The 27555-nt window shown below is 34.0% G+C and overlaps 1 protein-coding gene across 8 annotated transcripts in view; it reads left to right on the forward strand.

The window, feature by feature from the left end:
- The window catches only part of ITPRID2 (ITPR interacting domain containing 2), a 128887-nt gene that overhangs the window by 69678 nt on the left and 31654 nt on the right, over positions 1-27555 (forward strand). For 3 of the 8 annotated variants that reach the window (XM_056794096.1, XM_056794097.1, XM_007494466.3), the window contains 8 exons: positions 7073-7355; positions 7856-7901; positions 11130-11179; positions 11991-12047; positions 14059-14098; positions 14200-14298; positions 15855-16063; positions 16970-17667. In XM_056794096.1, the coding sequence (XP_056650074.1) occupies positions 7142-7355; positions 7856-7901; positions 11130-11179; positions 11991-12047; positions 14059-14098; positions 14200-14298; positions 15855-16063; positions 16970-17667 (1413 nt within the window). In that variant the 5' untranslated portion in view covers positions 7073-7141. Of the gene's footprint in view, positions 1-6689; positions 7356-7855; positions 7902-11129; positions 11180-11990; positions 12048-14058; positions 14099-14199; positions 14299-15854; positions 16064-16969; positions 17668-27555 lie in introns of those variants that run through there. The other 5 variants (XM_056794098.1, XM_007494467.3, XM_001377745.5 and 2 more) reach the window with 4 other exon arrangements.

Below are 27555 nucleotides of genomic sequence, written 5' to 3' on the forward strand. Positions count from 1 at the left end.
TCATGCTTTAGTGAAAAAAGTTATGCAAGCAGTATGGATATTACTTTAATCACTTAAAAATAATGAGTGTATGGGAAAAAAAGTAAGACTGGGGTTTTGTATATGGGAAAAAAGACTATCCTACTCTGCTCTTACTACAACAGGAGAGAGCTGTTTGTTTATTATGACCCTAGTGCTTCCATACCTAGTTTAACTTTCAAACAAAGCCATTTTCATTCCCTTTACCTCTAATAATTGTTGCCATAGCTAATGGAAAAGGATAGCTTGTAGAGTACAGGGAGAGTATTTGCATACCAACATTTGATGTTGGGCTTGATATTCTAAATTCTCCTTTGCCTGACAACAAAAATCCCAGGAAGACCCTTAGTTATTCTGTGACTATCTTTGTTATTATAAGATCCTTCTTCAAAGGACCAAACTAACAAATCAAATGCTCTGGTGGAACTTGTAGTACAGGTAGCCTTAAGGACCTTTTAGGTCCAGAATCTAATGGTCAGAGAAAATATCTAGATCACCTATGCTTTCTTTCTAAGTTCTTTATTCTCAGGTCCTCCTAAAGTGTGAACAAGATGCTCAGTTGATCTATAAGAGATCCTAGATATATGGTCACAGCTACTTTTATATTGCAGAATTCTTTTGAATATACAGGAAAAATGACATTTGTTCTAGAGATGAATAGGAAAACAAAGCAAAATATAAAATCACTATCTTATGTAAATTTCCACTGACTACTAAATACTCAGAGCTCTTCAAGTCATTGCATAGATATAGTCATTTTAAGAAAAGATTTTTTTCTGCCTTTGTACTTTTTTCCCCTTTGAGTTTCATTTCATCAGCCTAAAACAGATTTAAAGGATTATATGATCAATTTAAATATGACTTTTAGAAAGTTGGCTTTTGATTTTCATTATATCTTTATTATTAACTCAATCAGAGAGAGGATTTTTGGATTCATACTTTTCAGAAATTAGAAGTTTTATTTTAAAAAAATTGAGAGGTTATACCTCTCACTATAAATATATGATTTGATTAGAATTATTAACTCCTTATTCCATTTAACAATTTTCTATCCTACTATTAATTGGAACCCTCTTGTTTTGAGCTCTAATCTTCTGGTCCTTTATCTATGTGAAATAGATGTTACTTTTTAGTTAAATGTAAAAACAGGAAGAATTTTAGTTCAGAGAAGGCAACAGCAAGAAATTATTTACCAGAACAAAATCCAAAATCTGGCAGTTATACCGATCTCTCCTTCCCCTTTTCATCCACCTTTAGATTTGCCAAGTTTTATTCACTTTGGCTTTATTTTGAAATGCATTACTGGTGAGTGAGGAAAGATTTGTACTGTGTTTTCAGTGACTCACTTAAAATATCTACATTTAAATTATAAATATCCTTATTCAGAATACAGATTTTTTTTCACTTTTTGTTTTAAGATGGGATTAAAGTAAAGGAAGGAAGGAGATGAAGGAGAGAGTAAGAGAAATACATCAGGAGAAATCAGTTTTTTTCTTTATTAGCAGTTTTTTATTTATTCAAGCTTGGGTATGTACAATATGCATTATTTAGATTGTGAGTTCCTTGAGGGCAGAGACTATCTTTTGCTTTTTTGATTCTCCAGTGCTTACCACAGTACCTGGCACATAGTAGGCATTTTGTTGATCTCTTTGTTAATTACTTTTTATTGATTAATTAATTAAATGAAACATTATTTTCATGAATTTTTCACTTAAAAAATTCAATAAATGAATTTTTACTAAAATTTCACTCTAATGCTTCTGAAGACTAGAGATGACCTTGAGTTCTAGAAGGCTAAACTAACTAAGCACAAGCTCTGGAAGGATCTACAAAACAGGAATGCTTTGCAATATAACAGTCCTAGAGATTTACTGTGTCTTTCATCTAATAACATGCCAAGCCAATAAAGGATGGCCTACAGGCATTTATTTTATTTTAATCACAGCAATTCTTAAAACTATCACCTAAAGAAAAAAAAGGGCTATTATGATTTTCATTTTACAGATGAAGAGACTGAAGGTAAAGGGACTTGCCCCAGGGTCACATAGGTAGTAAATGACAGAGAACAGATTTTAACTCAGGCCTTCCTGATTCCAGGCCAGGGTTTATTCACTGGATTATCTATATACTTCTAATTTTAATAACAAAAATAATAATGGATATATGTAATAATAATCAGGCACGAGGCAACAAAATATAATGCAAAGAATACTGAATTTGGAGGTAAAGGACCTGAGTGTGAATCCCTTTTCTGTCACTTATCACTTGCATGGCCTTAATCAAGTCACTTGACTTCTACAACTTTTAATTTAACTCCCTTATCCATAAAATAGGGAGTTGGATTAAATGCACTCCATGTTTCCTTTCAGCTCTAATTCTGTATCATATGATTTAGAGAATATTCTAAGATATCAATCCTGTTTTTATAGAAGATTTCAATGAAACCAATGAGTACCCAGTATAGTCACCCACCACTCATTTGTTTAAATATGCTTAGATTTATTAATAAATTATATTTAAATGTTTCATAATATGTTTATATTGTCTTAATCTTATTAAGAGGATGTCATTATCATAATTATAATAACTGAAAAACCAAAATCATTCCTATTCCATAATCCTCTTTTACTTCATTGTGGATAAGGATATTCTTAATCCATTGCTCAGAAACTCCACAGTATTCAGTCACATAAAAAAAAAATAGATTGCTCTCAACATCATTTCAATAGTACTTCAGGGAATTTAGTAGCAGGAAGAAAAGAGGAAATGGTAATATAGTAACTGGTAAAACGAACAGTGAAAAATATCAGATGAAGTTATTTAAAAGCTTAAAATCAAGATGTCTTAGAGTTTAAGACTAATTTATCCAGAACCATTCAAGTGCCAGGGATTGCTATGTCAGGGAATAACATGAACAAAAGCACAGGGTAGAAATCAGTAAGTATGTACTATGTTTGTTTTTTAAAGTCCTTTCCTTCCACCTTAGAATCAATATTGTGTATTAGTTCCCAGGCAGAAGAGTGGTAAGGGCTAAGCAATGGGGGTTAAGTGACTTGACCAGGGTCATACAGTATAAAGGTCAAAATTAATGGTTGGACGACGATTATATGAAATTATGTGGTTGCCAGTATTTATTATATCTTGAGTCAGAAATTTATTTACAAATATTCACAAATAGAGGGGAAACAATAAAGAAGAGAAATGTGAGGGGGGTAGAGAAGTTATCTATCCTATCCACCTAAATGTTTTGTTCTGGGTCTGCTTAATCCAGGCAGAGATTAATTAGCTCTCAACCAGGAAGGCTGGTAGTGAGTAACCACATGGCATCCTTCAAGATGGAAGCTATTCTCCCCAGAAGCTAGGCAAGGGGTCAGCCTTTTACTCACCCAACTAAGTAATTCAAGAGTTAGAGTCCAAGTAGAAGCCAAGCTCTGAGCCCACAATCCAAGTTGTAGTCTCCAGCAAAGCTCCCTCAAAGACCATATCCAGAAGACAATCTCTTCAGACTATCTTCTCAAAGACAATCTGCTCTGAAGGAGTTTGGGGTTTGCTTTTGTGGCGACTTCTTGTCTCTCCCCTCTTCACAGGGCCAATCAGTTTCCAAATTGTCTAGCACTGACCAGGGGGCAGTGTCTGTAGGATTGACTTCTTACCTTCTGAAGATTAAGATCTCATCAAAAAGACTCAAAGATTCCTTGATGATTGGATTTCTAAGGATGTGAATTTTCTAAGTACTTTGGTAGCTTCTCACCTAGTACTAAGTAAGGTATTTAATCTTTTGTTGATTCAATTCAAAAGTAGAGGTGGGGGGGGGGGGGAGTTAATCCTGTCTTCAGTCTAGGGAGGTAATAAGAACAGCTACTTAAGTTAGTGTTAACTCAGGATAGACAATAGAGTAAAGAATTCTCTTTCATAACAGCTAGGAAGTATCTAAGGCCTGATTTGAACCTAGTTAACTACTACTACAGACAGGCCCTGACAGTTCCTTCAACATAACCTACCATCTCTAGGCCTGGCTCTCAATCTACTGAGCTACCTAGCTGCCCCCAAGTATGTACTATGCTGAAGGAACTGTTAGGACCTGTCTGTAGTGATATTATTGGAGGTGTTATGCAGATAAAATTTGAAAGTAAAGTGTGCCTTTTGTATCCCTCTATTTTTCTTTCCAGTTCTCCCTACCATTATTTTCTTTCCCTGAAAAAAAGAAAAAACAAACAAACAACTGCCTCTCTTCATCTTGGTGTCTCCATGGCTATAGTGTAATTCAATAATTTGATTCAACAAATATTTATTAACTTTCTACTGCTTGTAAGGCACTGTGCTAGGTTCTAGGGTTATATAATCAAACTGAAAAGCAATCCCTGCCCTCAAGGACATTATATTGTACTGACAAAACATAATACTTAAAAATATACATGTATAAAGAAATAATTTGGAGAGAACACTAAATTGGTAGGGGCATCAGAAAAGAGTTCCTTATAGGACTTGATATCTGAAATATACCTTGTGAGAAGCTAAAGATGCTAAAAGGCAGCAGTGATGAAGTATATTCAAGGCATGTAGGACAGCTTGTACAAAGATGTGAAGAGATGGAATGAGAAGTTCTGGGAATAGCAAGTAGTCCAGTTGGCTAAAGCATATAATATATAAAAGGCAGTAATGTGAAATATTGCCAAAGGAGGCTGAACTAGAAATTGAAGGACTTCAAATGATAATATGTTTATTTTATCTTATATGAAATAGAGAACCAATGAAACTTCTTGAAAAGGAAAATAAATAACTGCATTAGAAATATGATTTTGGCAGCTCTGTGAAGGATGGTTGAGGGAGAAGGGAGATTGAAACATGTGTACAAGTAAGAGGTGATATGAGTATAAACTATGGTGTGAGTAGAGATGGGATGATTGGGGGTGACACTTTGGAGGCAAAAATCTGAAGAATTTAGCATTTAATTGAATATGGCCTAGTGAGGCATTTTGAAGCAAGAATGCCAACAAGATTGCAAACTAAATTGCATATTTAGATGGCATTCCCTTGGTTTGGAAGAGAAGCTTAGGAATGATGATAAAGAGTTCTATTTTGGGTATGTTGAGTTTGCCTATGGGACATCCAGGAGAAAATATCTAGCAGGTTGTTGATGTGGAACAGGAATTTAGGAGAGAAATTAAGTTTGTTTATTTCAGATCTAGTCTATATAAAAAGTTGGTCACCAATCAATAAAATTGGCCAATAGCAAAAGCTCATATTGACCAAAACAAAGGTCTTTGAAGCTAGAGATAATAATGTCTAGAAGTACTTTGAGGTGGGAGAAATGATGACTTGAAAAACCAGATTAGAAGTTATTTAAATAATTCACAGATGAGGTTTCAAGAGCTTGTAATGCCACGTGATGTTCTACAGAAAGCCATGTTCATATAAATTCTCCAAGAACTGAGATTTCCTTTTATTCTCAATGGAACTAAATTTGCCTGATTTGCAATTAAACTTTAACTATTCAAACGTGGGAACTTAACATGTTCTCAATTATATTTAAAGCCACTTATTATGAAAAAAAATTTCCTATTATGAGAGGATATTTATGGAAAATAGAAATTTTAATCCAAAATGATACCAACAAATGCTACAACTTTATTCTTTAGAAGCTAGTCACTGAATAACAAGAAAATCTGAAAAGCATATTTATTTTTCAGGTTAGTTGTAATACTTAGGGGAATTGAGTTGTCAACATTGTATCTGCTATTAGATTATTATTTGATAGTACTTTTGTAATCTTTGCTTATTCCTGCAAAAAGATATACTTGAGGATCTTTACAGGGAACATGAACTTCAGTATCTATTGCTGACTAGCTTCAAAACTCAGGGAATTTTTTCCGACATCTTCTTTGCTCCCTTCACCTACCCCATCTCCTCTCTTTGCTCAACGGATACACTTGTAGAAAGACAGAAAGTAGCCAATATGGGGACAAACAACCAGTACAAACCTCTCCAACCGCCCATCGCTCCAAGCACGAAATTAGCATTTCTGAAAAGACTCCAGATTTTGAAAACCTGAAGATGACCAAACATATCACCCGTGTTTCACTCATCCTTTCAAACGGTTCTCTCCACGTTTAAATGCAACTAACAAAATAGTGTTGAAACTATCAAGATGGATGATAAAGCCGGGCGTTTTACGATGTTTTTAATCCCCACCCCCCCCATTGCTGTGTAAAATGAATGGTGATTTTGTTAAAGGAAGGATCATTCTCCAGCCCCATTCCTCCGCCCCAACCCCAGTAGATGTGTAAGCTCCCTGTACCCTAAATGCAGGAAGGGGGCAAAGCACCTCACATCTGGAGTTAGAGGGCTACGACTCAATTCCTGGCTCTGTCGTTTTTAACTTGGTAAAATCTTGGAAAAGTTACTTAAAAATCGCTGGGCCTCAGTTTCCTCATTCGTAAAAATAAGGAAGGAGGTACACAATCTTTTCGGCTAGTTTCAGAGCTGCCCAGTAGTGGAAGTGGAATGTCCATGAGAATGAGCGTCCAGGCGGTGGCTGCTGATGAACTAAGGACACCTCCCTTCCCGCTCAGCACCACCCCTATGTGGGAGTACGCGCGCGCGGGCGCGCGCGCACTTTTATATAGGGCCGGAAAGGGGCGTGGAGACGCCGGGGAGGGACGCGCTGACGCTGGGTCCGCGGCGGCGGCGGCGGTGGCGGTGGCGGCGGCCGTCACTGCAGCATCAGTAGCAGCCCGGGTGGCCTGAAGAGCCTCAGTCCCAGCCGTGTCAGTCCGGGGGTGGGGGGACGGGGGTCCGCGGGGGGGTGGGGCAGTGCAGCTGTTTTGAAGTTGAGCTCGGGGCTATCGCCACCGCACTCTCCGCCGGCTTCATGTGAAACTTCTCCTGCCCGCCCCCTCCCTCCCCCATCCCTCCCTTCTTCCCTCCCTCCCCTCCCAAGTCCCCTCCTCCTCGTTGTCCTCCTCCTCCCTCCTCCTCCTTCTCCTTCTCCTCCCCCTCCCGGCCCCGAGCTGACAGCAGGGCCGGGGGCTCCCCCGCCGGGCTGTCTTCGCAGGTTGACAGCGGAGGGGCGGGGGCCACTCTGCTCGAGCCCCCGGAGCCCCCGGCGCACCCCGGGGCCGGGATGGAGAAGCCTTCCGCTGTGGCGGCGTCCGCGTCGGAGGAGGAGGTGCTGGAGTGGCAAGTAGCGAGCCGAAAGAGGAAGGCCTGGGCCAAGTGCCGGGACTCCTGGCAGGCATCGGAGACGGAGGAGCTCTCCACAGAAGCCACGCAGGAGGACGACGACGAGGACGACGAAGACCTGGCGGGAGGGAAGCTGCCCACGGCTGCAGAAAGAGGTCAGGCACGATTTGTAGTCTGGCCGTCCGTCTGTCGGTCGGTCCATCTGTTTATCTGTCTTACTGTCTATTATCTGTTGGTCTGCCCCTGTGTTTGTCTATATAGCTCCAGGTAGGGATCTTCATTTGTTTTGCTAGCCAACTCTTTGACACCCCCTCCCACCCCCCCAACTCTAACTTCTCACCTCAGGGAGATGAGGCAATCCTTGATTGATAAGGTTTGCACAAAGAAGATTGGGGGAGGGGGTTTTTAAAAAAAAAAAGTATTTTGCAACTTAAAATACTTCGGTTGCCCTCTGTTGACCAAGGAGTATTCAAAGTAAATAAAATTCAAATTTAGAGATCTCTAGCTTAGGAGAAGGAGAGATGATATTTTTTTTAAAGTGCTTCTTTTTGATGCGTAGCTAATCTTGTCTTAATAAGACCAGTTTGAGACTTCCTCATTGGTTGGAAAGTATCTTAGTACTAATGATCTGCCTCCCCAACTCTTTGTTTCATAGGAAACGTTCCAAATGAAAAGATCGCTATATGGCTTAAAGATTGTCGGTAAGTCACTTTTAATGAGAAAGAAAGACTACCCAGGAGATTATTTACCTGCTTTTATTCGCAGAATATTCTGTGTTATTTAAGTCAAGAAAGCCATGACTGATTGTGTTACTTTTCCCTTTTGCATGCTGGTATTTTAGTAACTAAAGGATAACGTTGTGGAGTCTTTTATGTTTCCCGTGGGGTTGATTTTTAAAGGAATTGTCAGGTTATTTGAAGGAAGCTTTTCAATTTAGATGTTCACAATACCCATTTTTTAATCAGTGCTGCCAAATTGCATGTATTTCCTTGAATATAATGGAGCACACTATAGTTAAATTTCTCTGCCTCTACTATGTTTTAGAAACTCATTAGAACAAGTTTCTTCTTGTAGTTTATTATACTTGGAGTGTAAATTTATCCATGTCATTGGAACTGAGTGAAAATAGCACCTTGAAGGCTTTTGGTGCTATGCAGTAATTTAGTTACTATTGCCTAAGTGAAAATTGTTTTGATAAAACATATCAAAGGGAAGGATATTTGTTTGTAAATTTGACTCTTCTAGAATTTGCTTATTTCAAATTTTAATTATTTTACAATTAGTTGCTTTTTATAAATGTTTAGTGGAAAAATTCTTATTTTTAATACCTTTAGAATACCAATAAGACCTTGTCTGATTATTTTAATATTATTTCTAGCTTTGGCAGCTGATGACATGTTTTCTTAAAGTAGCCCTATCTTTGAGAATGTCCTGTTACTTCAGTTTATCTTGAAATTAGATGAAATCTTGACATTTTTTTATGCCCTTTTTGATAAATATCTTAGAATCTCTAAGTACTATTTCAGTATAGAATATTTAATTCAGTAAAAGCAGGATTTTGTGACCAACTCATATAATCTAGAGTTAGACAGAATGTACATATCATATAAATCAGTCTCCATTATTGGGGAAATTGCCTGGTTATAAGGTGATTTCATTTGTCTTCAACTTGCTCAACTTGATAGTAAATCCCTGATTTGTTTAATGGTGTTAATGTTCTGTTGATATTTTTCATGTTGGATGGAAGATTTGTGTAAATATATTCAATGATTCTTGAGGAAAAGAAATTATTTGAATGTAATTTTATTCACTTATTATGTCTATAATTATTTTGGATAATGATAATTTCTTACACTTATTTAGGTTTTTTAAATAGTCAGTCTCCTGTTTTAAATACAAAATTGCTAGACTTGTTTTTTTTCTTTTTCTTTATTGAGAATTTCCAAGATATTTTAACCTTAAAAAAGTATTGTTAAATTTTGTTGCTTGAACTCAAGTGTATGTATATTCTCTTTGGTAAGAGCAAGAAAAGGAATTTTACTATGTTAACTATGATTTGCAGAGTTGAAGCATTTGTAGGTAGAATATGATTACATAGGAAGTAAGAGTCAATATTTTTGGTTTTCTAATTGCAGCCTTTAAAATAGATGCAACAGACAAGTGTTTCTGGATATAAGTATTTAACCTTTGAAAATCCTTAGACTTGTTATCATGTCATTCATTCTAGGCTTATTTTTAGCCTATTTTATCTCATTCTCTTTCCTTGTAGTCACACCTGTTTGGTATAATTGTGGTATTCTTTTATATCTGTGAGAACTATAAAGACAAGAAGTTGCTTCAGGGTTGGCCATACTGTCCTGCATTTTTAACTGCCTAGAAAGAGGTCTTATAGTAGGGTCTTTGGACAGGACAGATTTTGAGATTGCCTCTCAAACTGATTTTCTTAGGGCTTTTCCCCTTGAATGGGTAGACTATGTGCCATCTAGCATTATGAGACCAAATAACCTTGAATATGGTTATTTTTATTTTTGGTCTATGAAATCTCTCAAACTCATCTTTGGGTAGTCTGCTAGGATTTTCAAAATAGAGAGCTTTTCATAATAAGGTCGAACTTTAAATACCTTTTTTTTTTTTTTGTAGAGAGGAAAAGGATAGTTCAGATTAGACAAAATTGACTCTAAGTTATCATCTAATAAAGAAGTCCTTTCCCCTCCAAGGATTTTTTTGGGGGGATGAATGCTTCTTAAGCATTGCTTGCCATGGAAGCTAAGGAGAGTTTTTTTGGAAGACAGTTTCAATTATACTGTTTATTTAACATTTACTATTAGGCATATATAACAGTACTGACATCCATAGACATAATTACCAATGTCTAATTGCTCTAAATTTAAAAATTGAGCATTGGAAAATAATTATAATTGTTAAAACAATAACACAAAATGAGATATTTTAACATATAAGAAAATTCTTAGTTTCCAAAGATTTATTGAGATATATCCTATGATTAATTTTTTGCAAAATCTTTACCACATAAAGCACTGAATTTGCCAAAACCTAATGTTTTGAGGGTTAGTTGTAATTTTGATAAGTTTTTTTCTTAAACACACTATAAATTATACCAAAAGAACCATTTTCATTGTAAAATAAGTTTTGTTACAAAGCAAACCATAAATTTCATACTATGTTTTAATTTTGAGATGTTCCATACTGATTTTAAGTTGAAAAATATTTTTCTTTTTTCAAAAAAGAAATGTCCAATCCTCTGTTGTAACAAGACAACACATTCTTATGAATAGTGATCATATTAGCTGTGGTTAATTGTGTATAGATTTTAATGTTAATATCCAAGATTTTTGAGACACATTTGAAAAACTTTTACTTTAATGTTCTTATCTCTGAACTTTAGAAGCTTTAACAGTAGATTTACTTGTTGCTTACTTGGAGAGCTTTTTTTTTGGTAATCATTCTTGAAGTCTTTACCACATATTTAAAAAGTGGATTTTCTGAGGGGACAGGGACCCCAAATTCCTAAAATGGTAGACTTGAAACTTAAGAATATTGCAACTTGTTTACAAGTAGTATCAGATTTTCTTTAAGTTTCTGACATTATAGATAACTTTGATTTACTTAAGCACTTTTTTTTTGGGAGGGCTAGTGCATTATTTTTAAAAGAATGTCAAACTTTGTCACTATATAGTTCTTGTTCTTGATTAGTGACAGAATTGAGCCTATCTTCATGAATTGTTTTCACAATAAATACTTTCTTAATTCTTTTAGTAGTATTTGCATAATCAGTTTTCATTACTTCTATATGTTCTGGGAGGAGCGTGAAACTGATTTTAAGCTTGTAATTATATAACCTGTTAAGCAAGGATGTGAAGGAGTATCATTTTAAAGAATTAAGACAGTTATGTGTTATGTGGTTTCAGAACACCTTTGGGAGCATCCCTAGATGAGCAGAGCAACATTACACTCAAGGGTAAGAGAAAGTAACTTGCCAGTATAATTTTGAAAATATAGTTTCTGCTATTTTTATTTTGGATTAAAAGCATATATTTAAATCAAATTTAAATGTATAAAGTTTGCTGATGCAGATAAAGTTTTCCCCATCAACATGCTAAATGGGAAGAACTTAACTATTTTAAACATTAAAAGCAGTGATTTTATAAAACTTCTTTTGCATTTATAGATCTTAATTTTGTGATATAATTGGATGTGGCAGGCAGGAATTTAGCAGGAATAAGAAGTGTTTGTGTTGAGTGATGGGCCTTGATATAATACTTAAATATTTCTTTACTTATACTTAACTTGCCACACCTGAAACCTTACCATCTATGTAAAACTGAACTTTAAAGTTCAAAGTACAAGAATGTTCAGGTAGTTACAGAGCTTATAGTATCAGGAGATCTAGCTTGAGCTCATTTTTAATATGAGAAGGTAGGAAGAATGACTGTTCTAGGATTTGATTTTGAACTTCTGCATAAGAGATGCTATCTAATTAAACCTCATGAAAAACATAATAGGTTTAAATAGCACAGATGGATTTATGAAAATTTAATGTGGACAAATTATTATTTAAGATCTTTTTTTGCTTTTTAAAACTATTCATTATGTAATTTCAATAGTGATGTCAGTTTCATTGTTTCACTGTATTAAGTGAATTATTTCACTATATTTTACAAAATTGTTTAATTTGTTATAGTAACTAGATGTATAGGTAGAATGTCAGTTTGCTGTTCAGGAAAGAAAACAATACTAAGTTTTTTGAATTCTCAAATGTTAATTTTTAGGTGTGCTTATAAAAAATGGAGGAAGTTTTGAAGATGACCTGTCTTTGGGAGCTGAAGGTATGTTTGTAAGAATTATGTAATTTGAATACAATATATACACTTTTAAATCCAGTATGTCATTCTGCCAAAACTTTTTTCTTAATTACAAAGAAATTGAATGTAATTTAGAGTTGACTATCCGATCAGCTAAATTTAGTTATATTAAAAACTACTTGGACTTACCATCATCTTTCCTGTGTGCTCTGATGCTCTAGTCATAGCATGTAGAATTAAGGTAAGGAAGTTTGTTGGGAAAAAACCCTAAATTTATCATATTCCTTTCCTGAAACCATGCTTAAATTTTAGGGAAATTATGTATGTAGGGAAAAAATGTAGGGAAAATATGCAACAGTAACAGTGGTACTGAGAAAAAGGAAACCAGTGTGTGTGTGTGTTAAAAAACCAAGTTGAAACTGATTTTAGTATGACGTATATACTAAGATCATGTTTGCAGCTGCTGATTGTTCATTATTTCCTTTTTTTTTAAACTTAAGCAGCTTTTTTTCCCCTTTATTTTTTTCCCTTACAAAGTTTATAGAACAAGGATAGGGACACACACTCTAGTTAGAGTTCAATTAGATATTAATAATGGGAAAACCAATATGTATTAGTTTTTTAATAGTGTGACATTGCTATAATTTTCAAATTGTTGCTTTATGCTAATAGCAAAACTTACTAATCTAAAACAGTTGGGTATTCTTAAGAGTGCATGCTTATTTTAATGAAGAAGTTTAAGACTTAAAGTTTTATAGCTCTCCTTTTGGATTTTTTTCAAGTCAAATAGTGTATTATTGATAGTAGCTATATTATTGTTATTATGTAATTACTTTTGTGCTGTTTACTCAAGACTAAGGAAAATTAAATATTGATAGTTTTATATTGTTCTAAGGTAATAAAAGAATATTAAACTCAACCATGTAAGTAATAACCTTAATTTTTGGTTGATTTAAAATAGTCTACATAAGCTGGCGTGATTTGAACTATAAAGAGTGAGAAATGTAGGATAGTTTCTAAAGATGTCATTTTGACTATTTTTGTTGATATATTCTGAAGTAACAATTTTTTCCAGGGAATTTAAGTTTATTGCTTGTTTGCCAGCAAAATGAAAGTTATTAAAAAATTCCTTTCTAAAAATGCATGGTTTTGAAAACAAGACAATTTTGCTAATAATCTTAGCAGTTTCTCACAACTTAATTATTTCATAAGGATTTAAAGTTGCATTTTTTAAAGGTTAAATCTTGTTTTCTTCTTGACAATATTTCATTGGATATATTAATAATGAAGTAGCTAGATCAGAAGTGGAAAATGAATAGTTAGCTGAAATGCATATTGCTACAGATTATGTTTAATAATCTTAATTCATGAGTGTGTAAAAATTTAAGAAACATGGTAAAATAGCTTATTATGATAGATGTTTAAGGAATATTTGGTGGATTGAATCTTATGGTTAATATATTCATTATTTTAAAAATATTTTTGTGAAGTAAGGAAGCTTTAGATTACAAAGGAAATATAATACCATAATTGGTAGGACATATATTTGAATATGTTACATACAAAAGGTTGGCTGCTTAAAGTAACATTTTAACCTTAGCCTTTACCTTAAGAAAAGGTAAATTAGAAATAAAAAATATTTTAGATTATACAAAATAATGATTGCTAGGCAATCCCTCCCTCTCTCCCTTTTAGGGATTGTTTTTATGTTTCTTTTGTCAAAAGTTTCTAATTAGCCTATTAGGGACATTCTTAATATTTGCTGTGTATCCATTTTCAATTATTCTAAACCATTTATGCAAAGGAATTTATTTTGCAGGGATTTTTCCTTAAATTTTAAACACTAAAATGAAATATATAAGAAACATATGACTCTCATCTTATCTTCCCATTATGCTTAATGGTATGCAGATTGTGAGCCAAGATGGGAATTTGAAATCTAGGGCACTAGTGATCCTGTGACTAATTTACTTTTATATGTACTATATCATAGTAATCATGAGTGGCAAACATAGGCATTTTTCTCTCTCTGCAGCTAACCAACTACATGAAGATGATGCTCAAACCGAATCCTGGTATGTGCTTTCTTAGTCTTTGCTTTATGAAAACAATTTACCAATAAAAGACATTATGAAAAGTAAAGTTTCATTAGTTTTTTTTTTTAATGTATTTAAAGCAGTAGTGTCTTGGCTAAGGAAAGACGACTTCAGTTTCACCAGAAGGGGAGAAGTATGAATTCTACTGGCTCTGGAAAAAGTAGTGGAACTGTATCAAGGTAACTCAAATAGTTTAAAATTATATGGAATTAAATTGTGCTATGGACATCTTGTACTCACAATTTTTTAATTCTAGAAATAGCTTCCTTACCATTACCAAACGAAATTCAAAATATTGCATTTTTTCTTGTGTTTTTAAAATAATTTAATACAACAAAAAATTTTACCAAACTCTATGGCACATTGTTTGAATTGAGCTATGAAGACTGGTTATGCAGGAGTTCTTAGCCTTTCTGTATTGTTAAAGGACTGCTTTGGCAGTCTATGAACCCTTTCTCAGAATAAAAGTTTTACATAATTGAAGACAATGTTAACTTTAAGTTTAATTCAGTTAAAATTTAAGTTCACCAAACCTTTGAAATTTATTCATGGAGCTCTTGGGGATTGGTGAACCTTAGGTTAATTCCTGGTGTAAAGAGTAGGAATGACATAGTAGAACAGAATGGAATAGTATGCATTGTCTCTACTCATCTGAAGCAAAATACAGAATAAACTTTGCTGATTTGCTGAACCTTGAATCAAACCCATGTAATAATTTTAAAATTAAACTTTTAGTTGAAGTTCTGATTAATCATATACATTTCTCTCTAGAATATGAAGTAGTTTTAGAAAGAAATTACCCACAAATCACAAGTATATAGTTAGACAGTTTTGCCAAGTGGGAAACTTGAAAACCAAGTAGATTGAAATGAATATTTGAAAATATAAATATTCAATAAAATTTGGACAAAGCCAAAACTAGTTTTAGTAGACTCTAAACAAATCATGGGTGTGGTGACTCAAAACAAGAATGCTAAGGGTGGATCCAGGGCCTGAGGGAATCCAAAATACCTTGTAGCCATCTCTCACATTCCTAGAGAGGTCCTAGGGCCAGGCAACATTCTGAGTGCAGATCACATAAAGTTGAATTTAAACAGTATGATTTTTCTGAACAATATAAGAAGTCATTTTCCCCATACCTTCAAAGATATTATCTTAGAATATCAGTAGGAGCAGAATGATGATATGTCTCATTGAAACCACCTTTTTTTTTTTATTATATCCTATTGTCTATACCTCACTGCTTCCATTGTCTGAGTGGAATTGCTTAAAGGATCCAGGCCCCTCCCTATCTTACTATATTTGTCCACTGCTATCTGTACTGTCTCACTAGAAGAGATGACATAAAACCTGAAGGACAGCAAAAAAAGCTCTGTCTCTTACCACCAGAATTCTTTAAGTTTCCTAGGGTGTTCTTATTTCCTTCTTAATGAAGAAATTTCTTCCATAACCTTACTTTCACTTTCTTAAAACTGTTCCTTCTCTTCCTACCTTTTGGGGGAGAAGAGGGCCTCTGGGAAAAGAAAACTTATTTTCTTTAGAGGAAATCCACTAAAAATCCAGTAAAATGTACAAGTCAATAAGGTGAGGATAGATTCTAATTTTATTATACTTTCTTTAAATCTTAGGAAAGCAGGGATAGATTATATTAATTTTTAAGGTATCAAGTGAGTTCTTTGAGATTTTTATCTTGCATTTTGCTTTATTTTACATTTTTCCCCCCTCACATTCACAGTGTTTCAGAACTGCTGGAACTTTATGAGGAAGATCCTGAGGAAATTCTTTACAATCTTGGATTTGGACGAGATGAACCAGATATTGCTTCTAAAATTCCACCAAGATTTTTTAATTCATCATCATTTGCCAGAGGGATAGATATTAAAGTATTTTTAAGTGCTCAAATGCAGCGGATGGAAGTGGAAAACCCAAATTTTGCTTTAACAAGTAAGTTTTTTTTAAGTAACAAGTTATGATTTATTGATTAATATAAACCATCCAATTTTCTAAATATCCTCATTCTTCCGGAGAAGTATTATAGATATACTTGAATGAAATATTACCTTTGTATTTAAAGTCATAAATAAATAATGGTTTGAGAAAATTTGTTACTATCGCTAACAAAAAAATGAATAGTCTAATAATCTAGCTTTCCTACAGTATAACAAAACTCATTCTCTGTATGTCTTTTCTTTTAGTATATTGAGGATATTATATTATCAAGAATAATTTACTAATAAGAAATTTAATCTGTTTGTAGCTCAGAGTTCCTTCCTGATGGTGTTTTAGTTTTAGAGATGAGAGGTGGGAGAGGAAACCTTATAATCATTAGATGAAATTGTAGTCTGAAATTTCAGCAGCTTTTTTTAATCATTTAAACTCATCATATTTGCATTCCCTAGTATGCTCTCTGAATATTTAATAGGAAAATAAAAATCTGCCAGGTGCAGACCACAACATATACTCTGCTGCTTTTTTATATTTACTTTGCTTTGTCATGTCAAAAACCAGTAAGGTGGTGCTTTGTGCCAATACATTTCATTCATAAGGGTACAAATAAGACAATCTAAAACTTAGATTAGAAAAAGAAAGGAGGCAGCTAGATAGCCTAGTGGATGGAGAGCCTGGCCAGGAGTTTTGAAGACCTGAATTCAAATTTAGCCCTCAATTACTTATTACCTGCATGACTTGGGCAAGTTGCTTAACACTACTTGCCTAGCCCTCAACCTCTGTCTTAAGAGTTGTTACTAAGACAGAAAGCAAGGACTTTAAAAAAAAAAGAAAGAAAAGGAAGGATTACGAGCTTTTTTTATTTAATGTCACAAATTTAAATTTATTTTTGTCTTCATATAGGCCGTTTTCGTCAAATTGAAGTGCTTACTACTGTGGCCAATGCTTTTTCTTCTTTATATTCTCAAGTCTCTGGGACTCCATTGCAGAGAATTGGTAGTATGTCTTCTGTGACCTCTAACAAGGAGACAGATTCCCCTCCACCTTTAACTCGAAGTAACACTGCAAGTCGTTTAATGAAAACACTTTCAAAACTGAATTTATGTGGGAATCAGCTAGCAGGAGAAAGTATCCCATCCCCAACTGCTGAAAAAGGAAAAATTTCAGGTGTCCCAGGAACTGAAGAAAATGGCATTAAAAGTGATCAAAAGTCACCCAAAAATGTAAAAAAGAAAGATAGTTCTCCATCTTTGTTGGCTACAGTGAAAGAAGAGGTGTCTGGTATTCCAACAAACATTGTGGGCAGTGCTAATATTGAAAGACTTTCTGATGAAGTGAGTAGTAATTTAAGCCACATTACAGAAGAGGATCAAAATAAGGAATCCCAAAATCATGAAATTAGACAAAGTGAAAAACCTGGTATTATAGACTCTGGTTTCAGTAGTGATTTCAATTTGTCCAACAATAGTGAGATAGAAGGCAGCAGTGAGCTGAAAAATCTGCATACATCCACACCAGATAAAGAACTATGTGTACCCATACCAAACCCATCCATAAAGAATATAACGATACCACAAAAGGACTCATTTGAGATGGAAGAGGTAAGTAAAAAATACTAGAACTTTGTTCAAGTAATGCACAGTTAAAAAAATTCTGTCATTAGTCCCTCTGATCCATATCAATCAAAGGGTTTATAAAAATGAAATGTAGCTGCTGAATGAAAACAATTAAGCACTTCAGGTTTTCATAATGCTGTTAAAATTTTGTCTTACTCAGGTGAAATAAATGAACATTTGCCATGTAGGTGTGGTTTTAACAAATGAAAAATATATATAAGTATGATTGAAGAAAATGAGAACAGGCTTTATTGTAGTTATGAGGAAACAACATGATATTAAACATTTGGAGAGAAAGCAAAATATACATACAAAAGGGGAGATAAAGGCATTCAGAAAATTTTAGGGTTTTGACTAGAGTTGATTATGTATCTAGTGTAGCAGAATTGGATATGACTAAAAGATTAATTTGATCTGATTTGATAAAGCTTAGATGAGCTTGCTTTGAACAGCAAGAAACAATAACTTCTGAGTTCTTGCTAGAATGTAATTTTCTTGAGTAGGTGTTTATTTTTATCTTTGTATTTTAGCACAGTGTTTGATGATTTCTTGCATTTTGACAAGTTTTATTGATGGATTCTGTACAGTGATCTATATACCTCTAAATTTTGGTATCATCTGATTTTCTTGCATTTGTATAGGTTCCTCCATTTCTACTAATTTAGAATTAGCCTTCTAAAACATTCTAATGTATTCTGATTTTACTGACTGAGGGGGAAGAGGGAGAGATTAAGATTATCTAAATCCTTCCAGAATTTTAACATCACTTTCTAGTTTAGGCTTGAATTGGAATGCTTTTGAAAAAGATGTTAACCTAAAGTAAATTCCACCCAACTTTGATCAATACTTTTATAATTTTGTAATTTATAAATACAGCTTTTAAAATACAATGTTCACCTACCAAGATTTGAATATACTGTGTTTCCTTTACAAAAATTCAATGGCATACTAAAGCCAGTTTACAGACTATTTGCAATAGGTACAGTTCTTTTAGTCTCTTGTTACAAAATAATCTAAAAGCTTAAATAATTGGCCATTGTAATTTTAAAAATATCTTTAATTCTCACAAGTGATTTTTAAAAATTTCATGTCTTAGTTATCCTGTAAAAGTCATTGCTACATGATAAAACACTCTAAACTTACAGTACTCTAAATTTGGGACCCTGAGATCTTTTAGTATAATATTCACTGTAATGCCAGAGGGAGGAATGTGCAGTCAGTAATCAAGTTACTATTAGAAAATAAGGGATTACTATAAATTGTGGTAGATTTGTGATGTCATTACTTTCCCATTTAATAAAGCATTTTACTTGCTATAAGATTTCTCAAGAGACAGCTGGGTAGCTCAGTGGATTGAGAGCCAGGCCTAGAGATGGGAGGTCCTAGGTTCAAATCAGACCTTAGATAACTTCCTAGATGTATGACCCTGTACAAGTCACTTAACCTCCATTGCCTAGCCCTTACCATACTCTTCTGCCTTTGAATCAATACATTATTCATCCATGCCAGTCAAGTTATTTCTTTTTTTATTGATTCAAAGGCAGAAGGCAAGGGTTAAAAAATATATATACATATATATATATGTCACACTGTTTCAGACTGACTTTAGTGTTCAGAGTTTTTCCAAGGGAGGTATAAAATTTTTGAATTGTTATAATTTCTTTACACATTTCATTTATTTATTTCAAATTTTACTCATAAATAATAGACATTTATGACTACCTGTCTTTCTGAAAGGAATGAGAAAAGTAATTTCAGCAGCATTTCATGTTAAGTTTAGGACCATATGACGTGATTTCTAGAAATTATATGAAAGCCATAAAGTGATTCTATTAATATTATTCCTATTTAATAGTACTATTTATCTTGTTGGTGAAGATTTTTGTTTGAGAATTTATAGCTTGTCAGGTGCTGCTTCTTTAATTAAAGACCTGCTTTGTAGATATTTTAGTATTGTTGGTTGATTAACTTTGCTTTTATTTGCTGGTAGTGTTGACTAACAAAGTAAATTAACTTTACAAGGGGAAATTTGAACTACGCTCAGAAAGTCAACATTTAAAAAAACTTTTTATGTTTTTTATTTTGAAATTTTTAATACTTAGTCTTCTTTATATATGCTGTATGGTTGTATTTATAGTGTTCCCTAAGGTTCTGTCCTGGGTTCTCTTCTCTTTCTGTAATCTTGATTACTTCATTAGCTCCCACAGCGCTAACTCACACAGTTATTCAGGTGATTCTCAGTTATAAACAGTCTCAGTCTCTCTTCTGAGCTTCAGCCCTGCATCACCAATTACATGTTAGGCATTTTACTCTGAATAGGTTAGACATTTCAGAATTGGAGATATCTTAAATTTATTATTTTTCACTCTAAGTTCTTTCCTCTTTGCACATGTAAATATTTCTGTGCAAGGCACCATCTTTCTTCCAATGTCTCTGGTTTATAATTGTGGTGTTATTCTTGATTCTTCATCCTCCCTCACTTCACATTTCTAATCAGTTGTAATATCTTGCTTATTTCCATCTTTTCTTCCCAACAACATCTCTTCCATTCAACCCCTTTTGTTTATTCACTCAAGTACCACTTTAGTTCAGGCTTTTCTCACCTCTTGCTTAGATTGAAACACATCTCTCACTGCTCCAGTCCATGCTTGCACCCTGCTGCTAAAGTTATCTTCCCTAAGATCCATTCTGACCACACAGCTTTGATACTTAACCAATTCCAGGGGATTCCTGTTCCCTCTAGAATAAAATTGAAGTTTCTCTATTCAGTTTGTGAATCCTGTGCAATCTTATTCAATCTACCTTTTCAATTTCTTTACTTTTCCTGTTCTTTGTGATTCCTCACCAATGACATCCCATCTCCCTTTTCCAACCTTTTGCATTGGCTGTCCTTCATACTTGGAATGCATTATCTTTTTAGCTCTGGTTCATAGAATACCTTTCTTCCTCAAAGATGGAAACTTAGGTGCTGTCATATTCATGAAGCCTTTCTTGATAACCCTTTCTACCCCTTGACCCTGACTCTTAATAATTTCCCTCCCTAAAATTACTATATGTGCATGTACTAAATTTATTTTTATGCTGTAAATATTTCATATGTTCTTGTCTCCCCCATTAGAATTTAAGCTCTAGTAGGGATTATTTTATTCTTTGTGCTTTTAATCCTAGTACCTTAGTACTATATCTGGCACATGGTAGGCATTTAATAAATACTTGCTCATTTTTAATAATGGGCATGGAGGAACAACCATCTGTCAATTCTTCTGAAACAACTGATAGACTTCTTTGTTAAATTGGAACGAAATTACAATTACAAAGAAAAAAACCCTGAAGAAATATGCTTAGACTTTAATCTTAATAAAAGGACATTCTTGGACCAGGATAAGAAGATGGTTCTAAGATAACCAATATTCCAAGTATGACTTAATCAGCTTTCTTGGTAATTATCATGGTGTCCAACAACAAAGTATTAAAATGAAAATCATAAAAATTCCTAGGAAGATTACAGGACACTGTAACTTTGGTTGATATCCTAAATTAAAAAGAAAGGGACTAGGTGTGTTTATGGAAATTTCACAGATAATTTTTTGAGTGTTATTTTTAAAGTGAGATCTATTTTTTTCTATTAATTTTGTGATGGTACTGTTTTTACATGGCTTTTCATATTTAGTAATGATTCTTTTCATTTACTTTTTTCTGTTCTCTTTTCAGATGCCAAATAGAAATAGTAACCCCTGTAGTAGAGGCCTCTGAATCTTGGGGGCCTTCTTACTAGTATATGCAGTGGGGTCTTAAGATTATAGGTCTAGAGTTGATAGGGAACATCAGATGCCATCTGGTTCATTCTCCCCATTTACATTTTACAGAGGAGGAAACTAAGCCCATGGAACTTGTAACATGTTCAGGGTCATAGAAAATATTAAACACCAGAAGCAGAATTTGAATCCAGGACTTCTGAATGTAACTGAGGTTTATTGTATCAAGTTTAGCTCCTAGTCTATTGGGGGTAATCTTACCAAAAGTACAAGATTATATCATTAATTTCACTGAGGCATTTTCCATGCTACTATAGTCATAATTTAAAAGAAGTCTTTAGCACAGTACAGTGCAGTGGAAGGCACCTGAGGCTTCCATCAGCTTTTTAGCTTATATTGTAACTATTCCCAGTTATGTTTGGGCTCATTTCCTTTTCTTACATGGGGAAGAGTGATGAAGACTGGGTAAAGGTTCTCTGGTTGCCAAGACTTCCTGCTTGCCTCACTTAGCCTAGGAAATAAATTGATCAGATGTTTTCAGAGGTCTTTTCAGATTTAGCTTTTTCATTGGGTCATTAGGCTCATAGACTTAGAGCTAAAAATAATCTTTCAGGACAACTAGACTCAGCCTTTCTTTTTACAAATGGAAGAAGAGGCCCATAGAGGTTAGGTTACCCATGATCACATAGATAGATGGCAAACATCAGAGGTGATATTCAAACAGGATTAGCCAGTTCCAATTCCCTTTTTCTATTTGTTGCCCTAGGTAGGTCTTCAAGACCTTTCTGTAGATCCCAGATAGCCATAATTTGGGCCTCAATCAGATAATGGGAACCTGTGCCCTTAGTAGTATGTTGCTAATTGCCTTTACCCACCTTATTTTTGGCCTTTGAAAGTTGAAAAATTCACCTAGATACAGAATTTTAGCTCCTAAAATTGGCTCCTAGATAAGGAAGAAACAATGCCCCATCTTGGAACAATTGACTTTGAGATAAGATTCCTGGGTTTTAATGTTGCTTTAGGCATTAACCTTTCAGAGACTGTGACCATACCTATAAATGGGGAATTACTTGTACTGCCTACCTTACAAGCTTGTTGTGAGTAAGCACTTTGCAGCCAAAGCAGCAAATAAACATATTTGTAGAAAGTGTTAGATGTTTTGGTAAAAGCTGGAAGATTTAGAAAACCTCTCTTTCCCTAAAGTGTATACTCATAAACCTGGATTTGTCTATTTTAAATAAAGTACTTTATAAGTGCATTTGAAGGAGAGAGATTATCAAAATCATTGAAATATAGGTTAAAAATGACTAATACTGTATTTTCAGGCTCCATACCCTCTCCCCACCCCTCTCTTCAGATCCTTAAAGAAGGTTTGTTAAACAATGGATAAAGACGGGAAACATGTTACTTTATTTCCTTTTCTCCCAGTTAGATTTGGGGCATATTGACAGAAATGAGAACAATCCTAGTAAAGAAACTTTTAGATCTCAATGAAAATGCATTAAAACTTTTTGTAGTCACTTTTCTTTGAATTTTGAGTTCTATTGGGAACTCACTTCCTGTGAAGACAGCCAATAAGTATGACTAAGAATTCTTTCAAGAGTCTTTTTTCAGTTAGCCAGTTCTCTTTAACAGATTAGTTGAACATCAGTCAGTACCAGTGGAGGCAAAGGAGGCTTTTGGGTTGTTAGGTAAGGCATTAAGTTCTAAAAGTTACCTTGTGCCAGAGGGAGAGGAACACTACCAGATCAGAGGCAAGAAGCTTTGGCAGCAAGAAAGTCTGACTTTTGAGAACTTGGTCATTGAAAGCAAAGAGACTCTAAATGGTAAAAGAGCCAAGGAGCTGGGGAGACCAGTCCAGGTCTGTAAAAGTGCAAAGCTTTACTATTTATAAATTTGCCAGATACCATTTCTCAATTTGGATGCCAGTTTGTTTACTTTGAGGTATTTTGTAAAATATTCAAAATTCTATTTTCTTTCTTCAAAAATTTATTCAGAAAGCTGTTTTTTTTTGTTGTTCAAAATGGCAAAAGTATATCTAGTTTGTTTTGTTCTCTCTAGGCAGCATATGACTATGTTACTATAGCAATGTCCTTTTCAAAGCAGTGGAGCAGTAATATAAGTAATTGAGATCCAAATTGAAAATTACCTTACATGAGCAGTAGCTCTTTGATCAATTGGGAATATATTATCTCCTACCAAGTTACCATTATGTGACAATGAACTAACTACTCATACATTTCTAGGGAGAAAATTTATTTTGTCTTGGATCTGTGAAAGAAGTTTATATGTATTATTTTCCATATATCCAAATGATTTGCCCAAGTTCCAAGAATTAGTATGTGATATGTGCTGCTGATGGCATAGCTGTTTGCCATGTGTATAAATTTGTAATCCTTTCACTTCTAAAATGTGTTTGGTATATATTTGTATACTCAAAATGAAGTTTGTACTGTTTATAGATTTAGCACATTAATTTTTTGCCTTTTCTCCTCTTAAACTTTACAGCTTTATTTTTTGCCATAATTAACACATTCAGTCTTGTTTTTTGATTTCTGTTTACATCCCAGTTGTTTTGTCAGGAATTCTTTTGAACTTCAATACAGTACATGTGAACAGAACAATTTTAATTATTTTGTTCTTATGACAGAAATGAATTGTATGTTTTGCTGTCTCATCTAGCTTATAAGTTTTTTCAGGAAAAGAAAGACTGTCTTTTTTAATATAATGCTTTCTATACAGTGATGCCTTAGTAAACATTTTTGAGTTAACAGGTTTACTGTTTGAGTTAAGCTTTTTGCTTATCCAGGTTTTTATTTTTTGTAGAATTAAATACGTGTGTAACTCAAATATTTTTTCAAGTTAAATATGTAAATTAATATAGAATAATAATATTTTAGAGTTTGATCTGACTTTTTGGATCATCTAGGTCCATACTCTTATCTTTATAAATGAAAAACCACATTAAATGAATTATTGAAAGTCATGTTGTTGGGGCAGCTAGGTAGCTCAGTGGATCGAGAACCAGGCCTAGAGAAGGGAAGTTCTACATTCAGATATGGTCTCAGACATTTCCTTGCTGTGTGACTCTGGGCCAGTCACTTAACCCCCATTGCCTAGCCCTTACCACTCTTCTGCCTTAGAACCAATATATAGTATTGATTCTAAGGTGGAAAGTAGGGATTAAAAAAAAGTCATGTTATATAATGGCAGAGCCAGGGCTAAAATCCAAGTCTCTAGGTCAGTTGATGTTCTTTCCACTACTCTTTACTGGTATATAACTTGTAGTTATGTTTTCTTTTGGATTTTTTAAAATACAAATTGAAATTCATTAAGTTTGTAAAGTATATGCAGTCTTTGTTTTATTTATTTATCTTATTTTTGTTCATCTGAGGAGATGCAATGTGATATAGTAGGTAATGTCAACCAATGACTCAGAATAAATAAAGCAGAGGAATTAGGGTCTATAAATTAGGTATTTAATTAGACAGGACTTGGGGATGCACACATCAGTGCTCCACAAATTATGTCTTACCAGAGTACTTAATACCTTTAAAATATAGCATAGGGATTTAAAAAAAAACCCTTATCTTCCATCTTAGAACCAATATTGTGTTTTGGTTCAGATGCAGAAGAGTGACAAAGGCTAGGCAATGGGACTTGCCCAGGGTCACACAGCTAGGAAGTGTCTGAGGCTAGATTCGAACCCAGGACCTCCCATCTCTGGGCCTGACTCTCAATCCACTGAGCTACCCAGTTGCCTCCCTCAGGGATTTTTAAACTAAAATTACAAAGGAAAAAGAAAGAGGAGGAGCACAGAACAGGGTAAATGACATCATTAGTCCGAAAAGTGATTTTAGTTACAGAGTTGAGGTTCAGGGAGCAACATGATTAGTTACTAGTTTGGATTTTGGGGCTACCAACACTCCCACTTTTTCCACCAGATTAGGAAGAGCTCAGTTGTTAGAATCTAAGAGCCAGATTGCAGCCTAGACTTTTGAATAGCAAAGCAGACATGGTTGAAAAATAGTCATTTTTATTCTTATTTATTCCAAATGTTTTCAAATCTAAAATAAATAAGAATTTCCACATACAAAGAAAAATATATTACACACATGAAATCACAAATCTCCTTTATGTTTAACTTACTTTTCTTCATATCTGCATACTAGATCTTGTTCACAAGTGTCCCAACCCCACTCTTCTCTCCCCACATCACATAGGATATCATCAGGTAGGCCAGCGTGTTTATATAAATTGTCTTTCATGTTTTATCTTTCTCTTCACTTTCTGGAGGTAACATTCTCAGCTTATTATTTTAGTACTAGTTCTGTGACTTTGTATAATATTCTCCTGGTTCTACTCATTTCACTGTACATTATCTCCTATAGTTCTTTCCAGGTTTTAAAAAGATCATTTTGTTCATCATGTCTTAGGGTGAAGCAGTATTCCATCATAATCATATGCCACAGGTTCTTGAGCCATTCCCCAATTGATGTTTTCCAGTTCTTTGCCATGGTCATCTTTAAATGATTGAAAATGCAATTTAGGAAAAGGAAGATACCACAAGTATTGTTATAGTGTGGTCCTTTTGAGGTCAATCATTTTCCTCTGCAAAAAAAAAAGTTAAAATTATGACAAAAATGTTTTTTTTTTCATTTCATTATCCCATAGAACAACATATCTTAAATTCAGTCATTGTTCTGAGTCTATATTTCTACTCTTCCTGCAGCAATTATTAAAAATGTCAAATTCAGTAAGCAGAAAATAGTGATTCAGAATTTGGTTTCTCATCTAAGTAAATTAAGACACAACTGTCAAACTGTCTTGTCAGAAAAGGAAAGGAGCAGTTGAAATTTAAAGAAGTTTTATCGATCAAAGGATTTTAGTGTGAACAAGAAATGGGTTGATTATAATCTTGAAGACTTTTTTTCTGTAAGAGATAAAAATTTGGTCAATTATAAAATAACACATATAACATAGCTATATGGCTGAACTGAATTTGGGAAATTGCAGGACTTAAAAAAAATTATTCCAACTAATTTTCAGAAAAAAAAGACCCATCTAATTTAACCCTAGTATTTTTTTTTCGGATGATAACATGGAAAACAACTAAAGAATTATTTCTGCAGGTCATTAAAAGGGCCAGAGAGATGCATGGAGAGCCTGAGTAGTCTATAACATATCACTAGTGAAAATTGAGCAAGAAAAATGCTTTAAAAAATAGTATCAAGTACATACATATGTATTTGATTTGATTTATATATTTAAATTAGAAAAGAAAGTGGGCTGATCATGATAGTCTTTGTGTTTTAACTGTCTATGCAATATAAGGAGGAAGTCTGGAGGAAGTCTTCAACTGGGTATTCCCTCTGACGGATTTATAAGATCCAGGAGCTAGATTAAGACAGAATAAAAGTCATGGTTGTATTGCATTCTCAACCCTTTTAAAGGGAATATACACACATATCATAGATCCATCAAAATATACTTAAAACAGTGAAAGGAAATTTTTCTTAACTTCGCAGGATTGTAAGTAGATTTTATGTTTTTTTTATTTTTTTCCATTTTCCTACTTTAGCCATTTCTCTCCTAAATTTGAAATTGCCTAATTTTACCAAATATAAGCACAAGACTAACTTAGAGCTATATTAGAAGCCATTGATTTAAATGGCATTTTAATACCATTCTTCCATTCTCTCTTTGCCACTAACATTTATCAGAGATTCACACAATCACAAAAAGTTTGAGCTTAACAAGACCTTAGAAGTCATCCAGTGCAGTTTGCTTGTTTTGCACACAGTGAAGCTTGGAAATAAAACAAAAATGTGACTTGAGTGAGAGCAATAACTTAAGAAATGGCAGAATTGGGACCTGAAACTGGGTCTTTTGGTTTTAAGTTCAAGACTTTTTTACTAAATTATGTTTGTTTGTTTTTTTTGTCAAGTGACTTTCAAAGGATCATAGGATTAGATATAGAAGAGATCTAGAAGTACTCTAGTGTTGCCTCCACCTCCTTATTTTAGAGAAATATGGAAAATAATTTGAACTTTTTTCTTTAGTAAATATATGTTATCTTTACCTTCTCTGTTAAGAGGAATGCCCAATATACTATGAC

This window comes from Monodelphis domestica, chromosome 4 (assembly GCF_027887165.1).
Source record: "Monodelphis domestica isolate mMonDom1 chromosome 4, mMonDom1.pri, whole genome shotgun sequence".
Taxonomy (NCBI): domain Eukaryota; kingdom Metazoa; phylum Chordata; class Mammalia; order Didelphimorphia; family Didelphidae; genus Monodelphis; species Monodelphis domestica.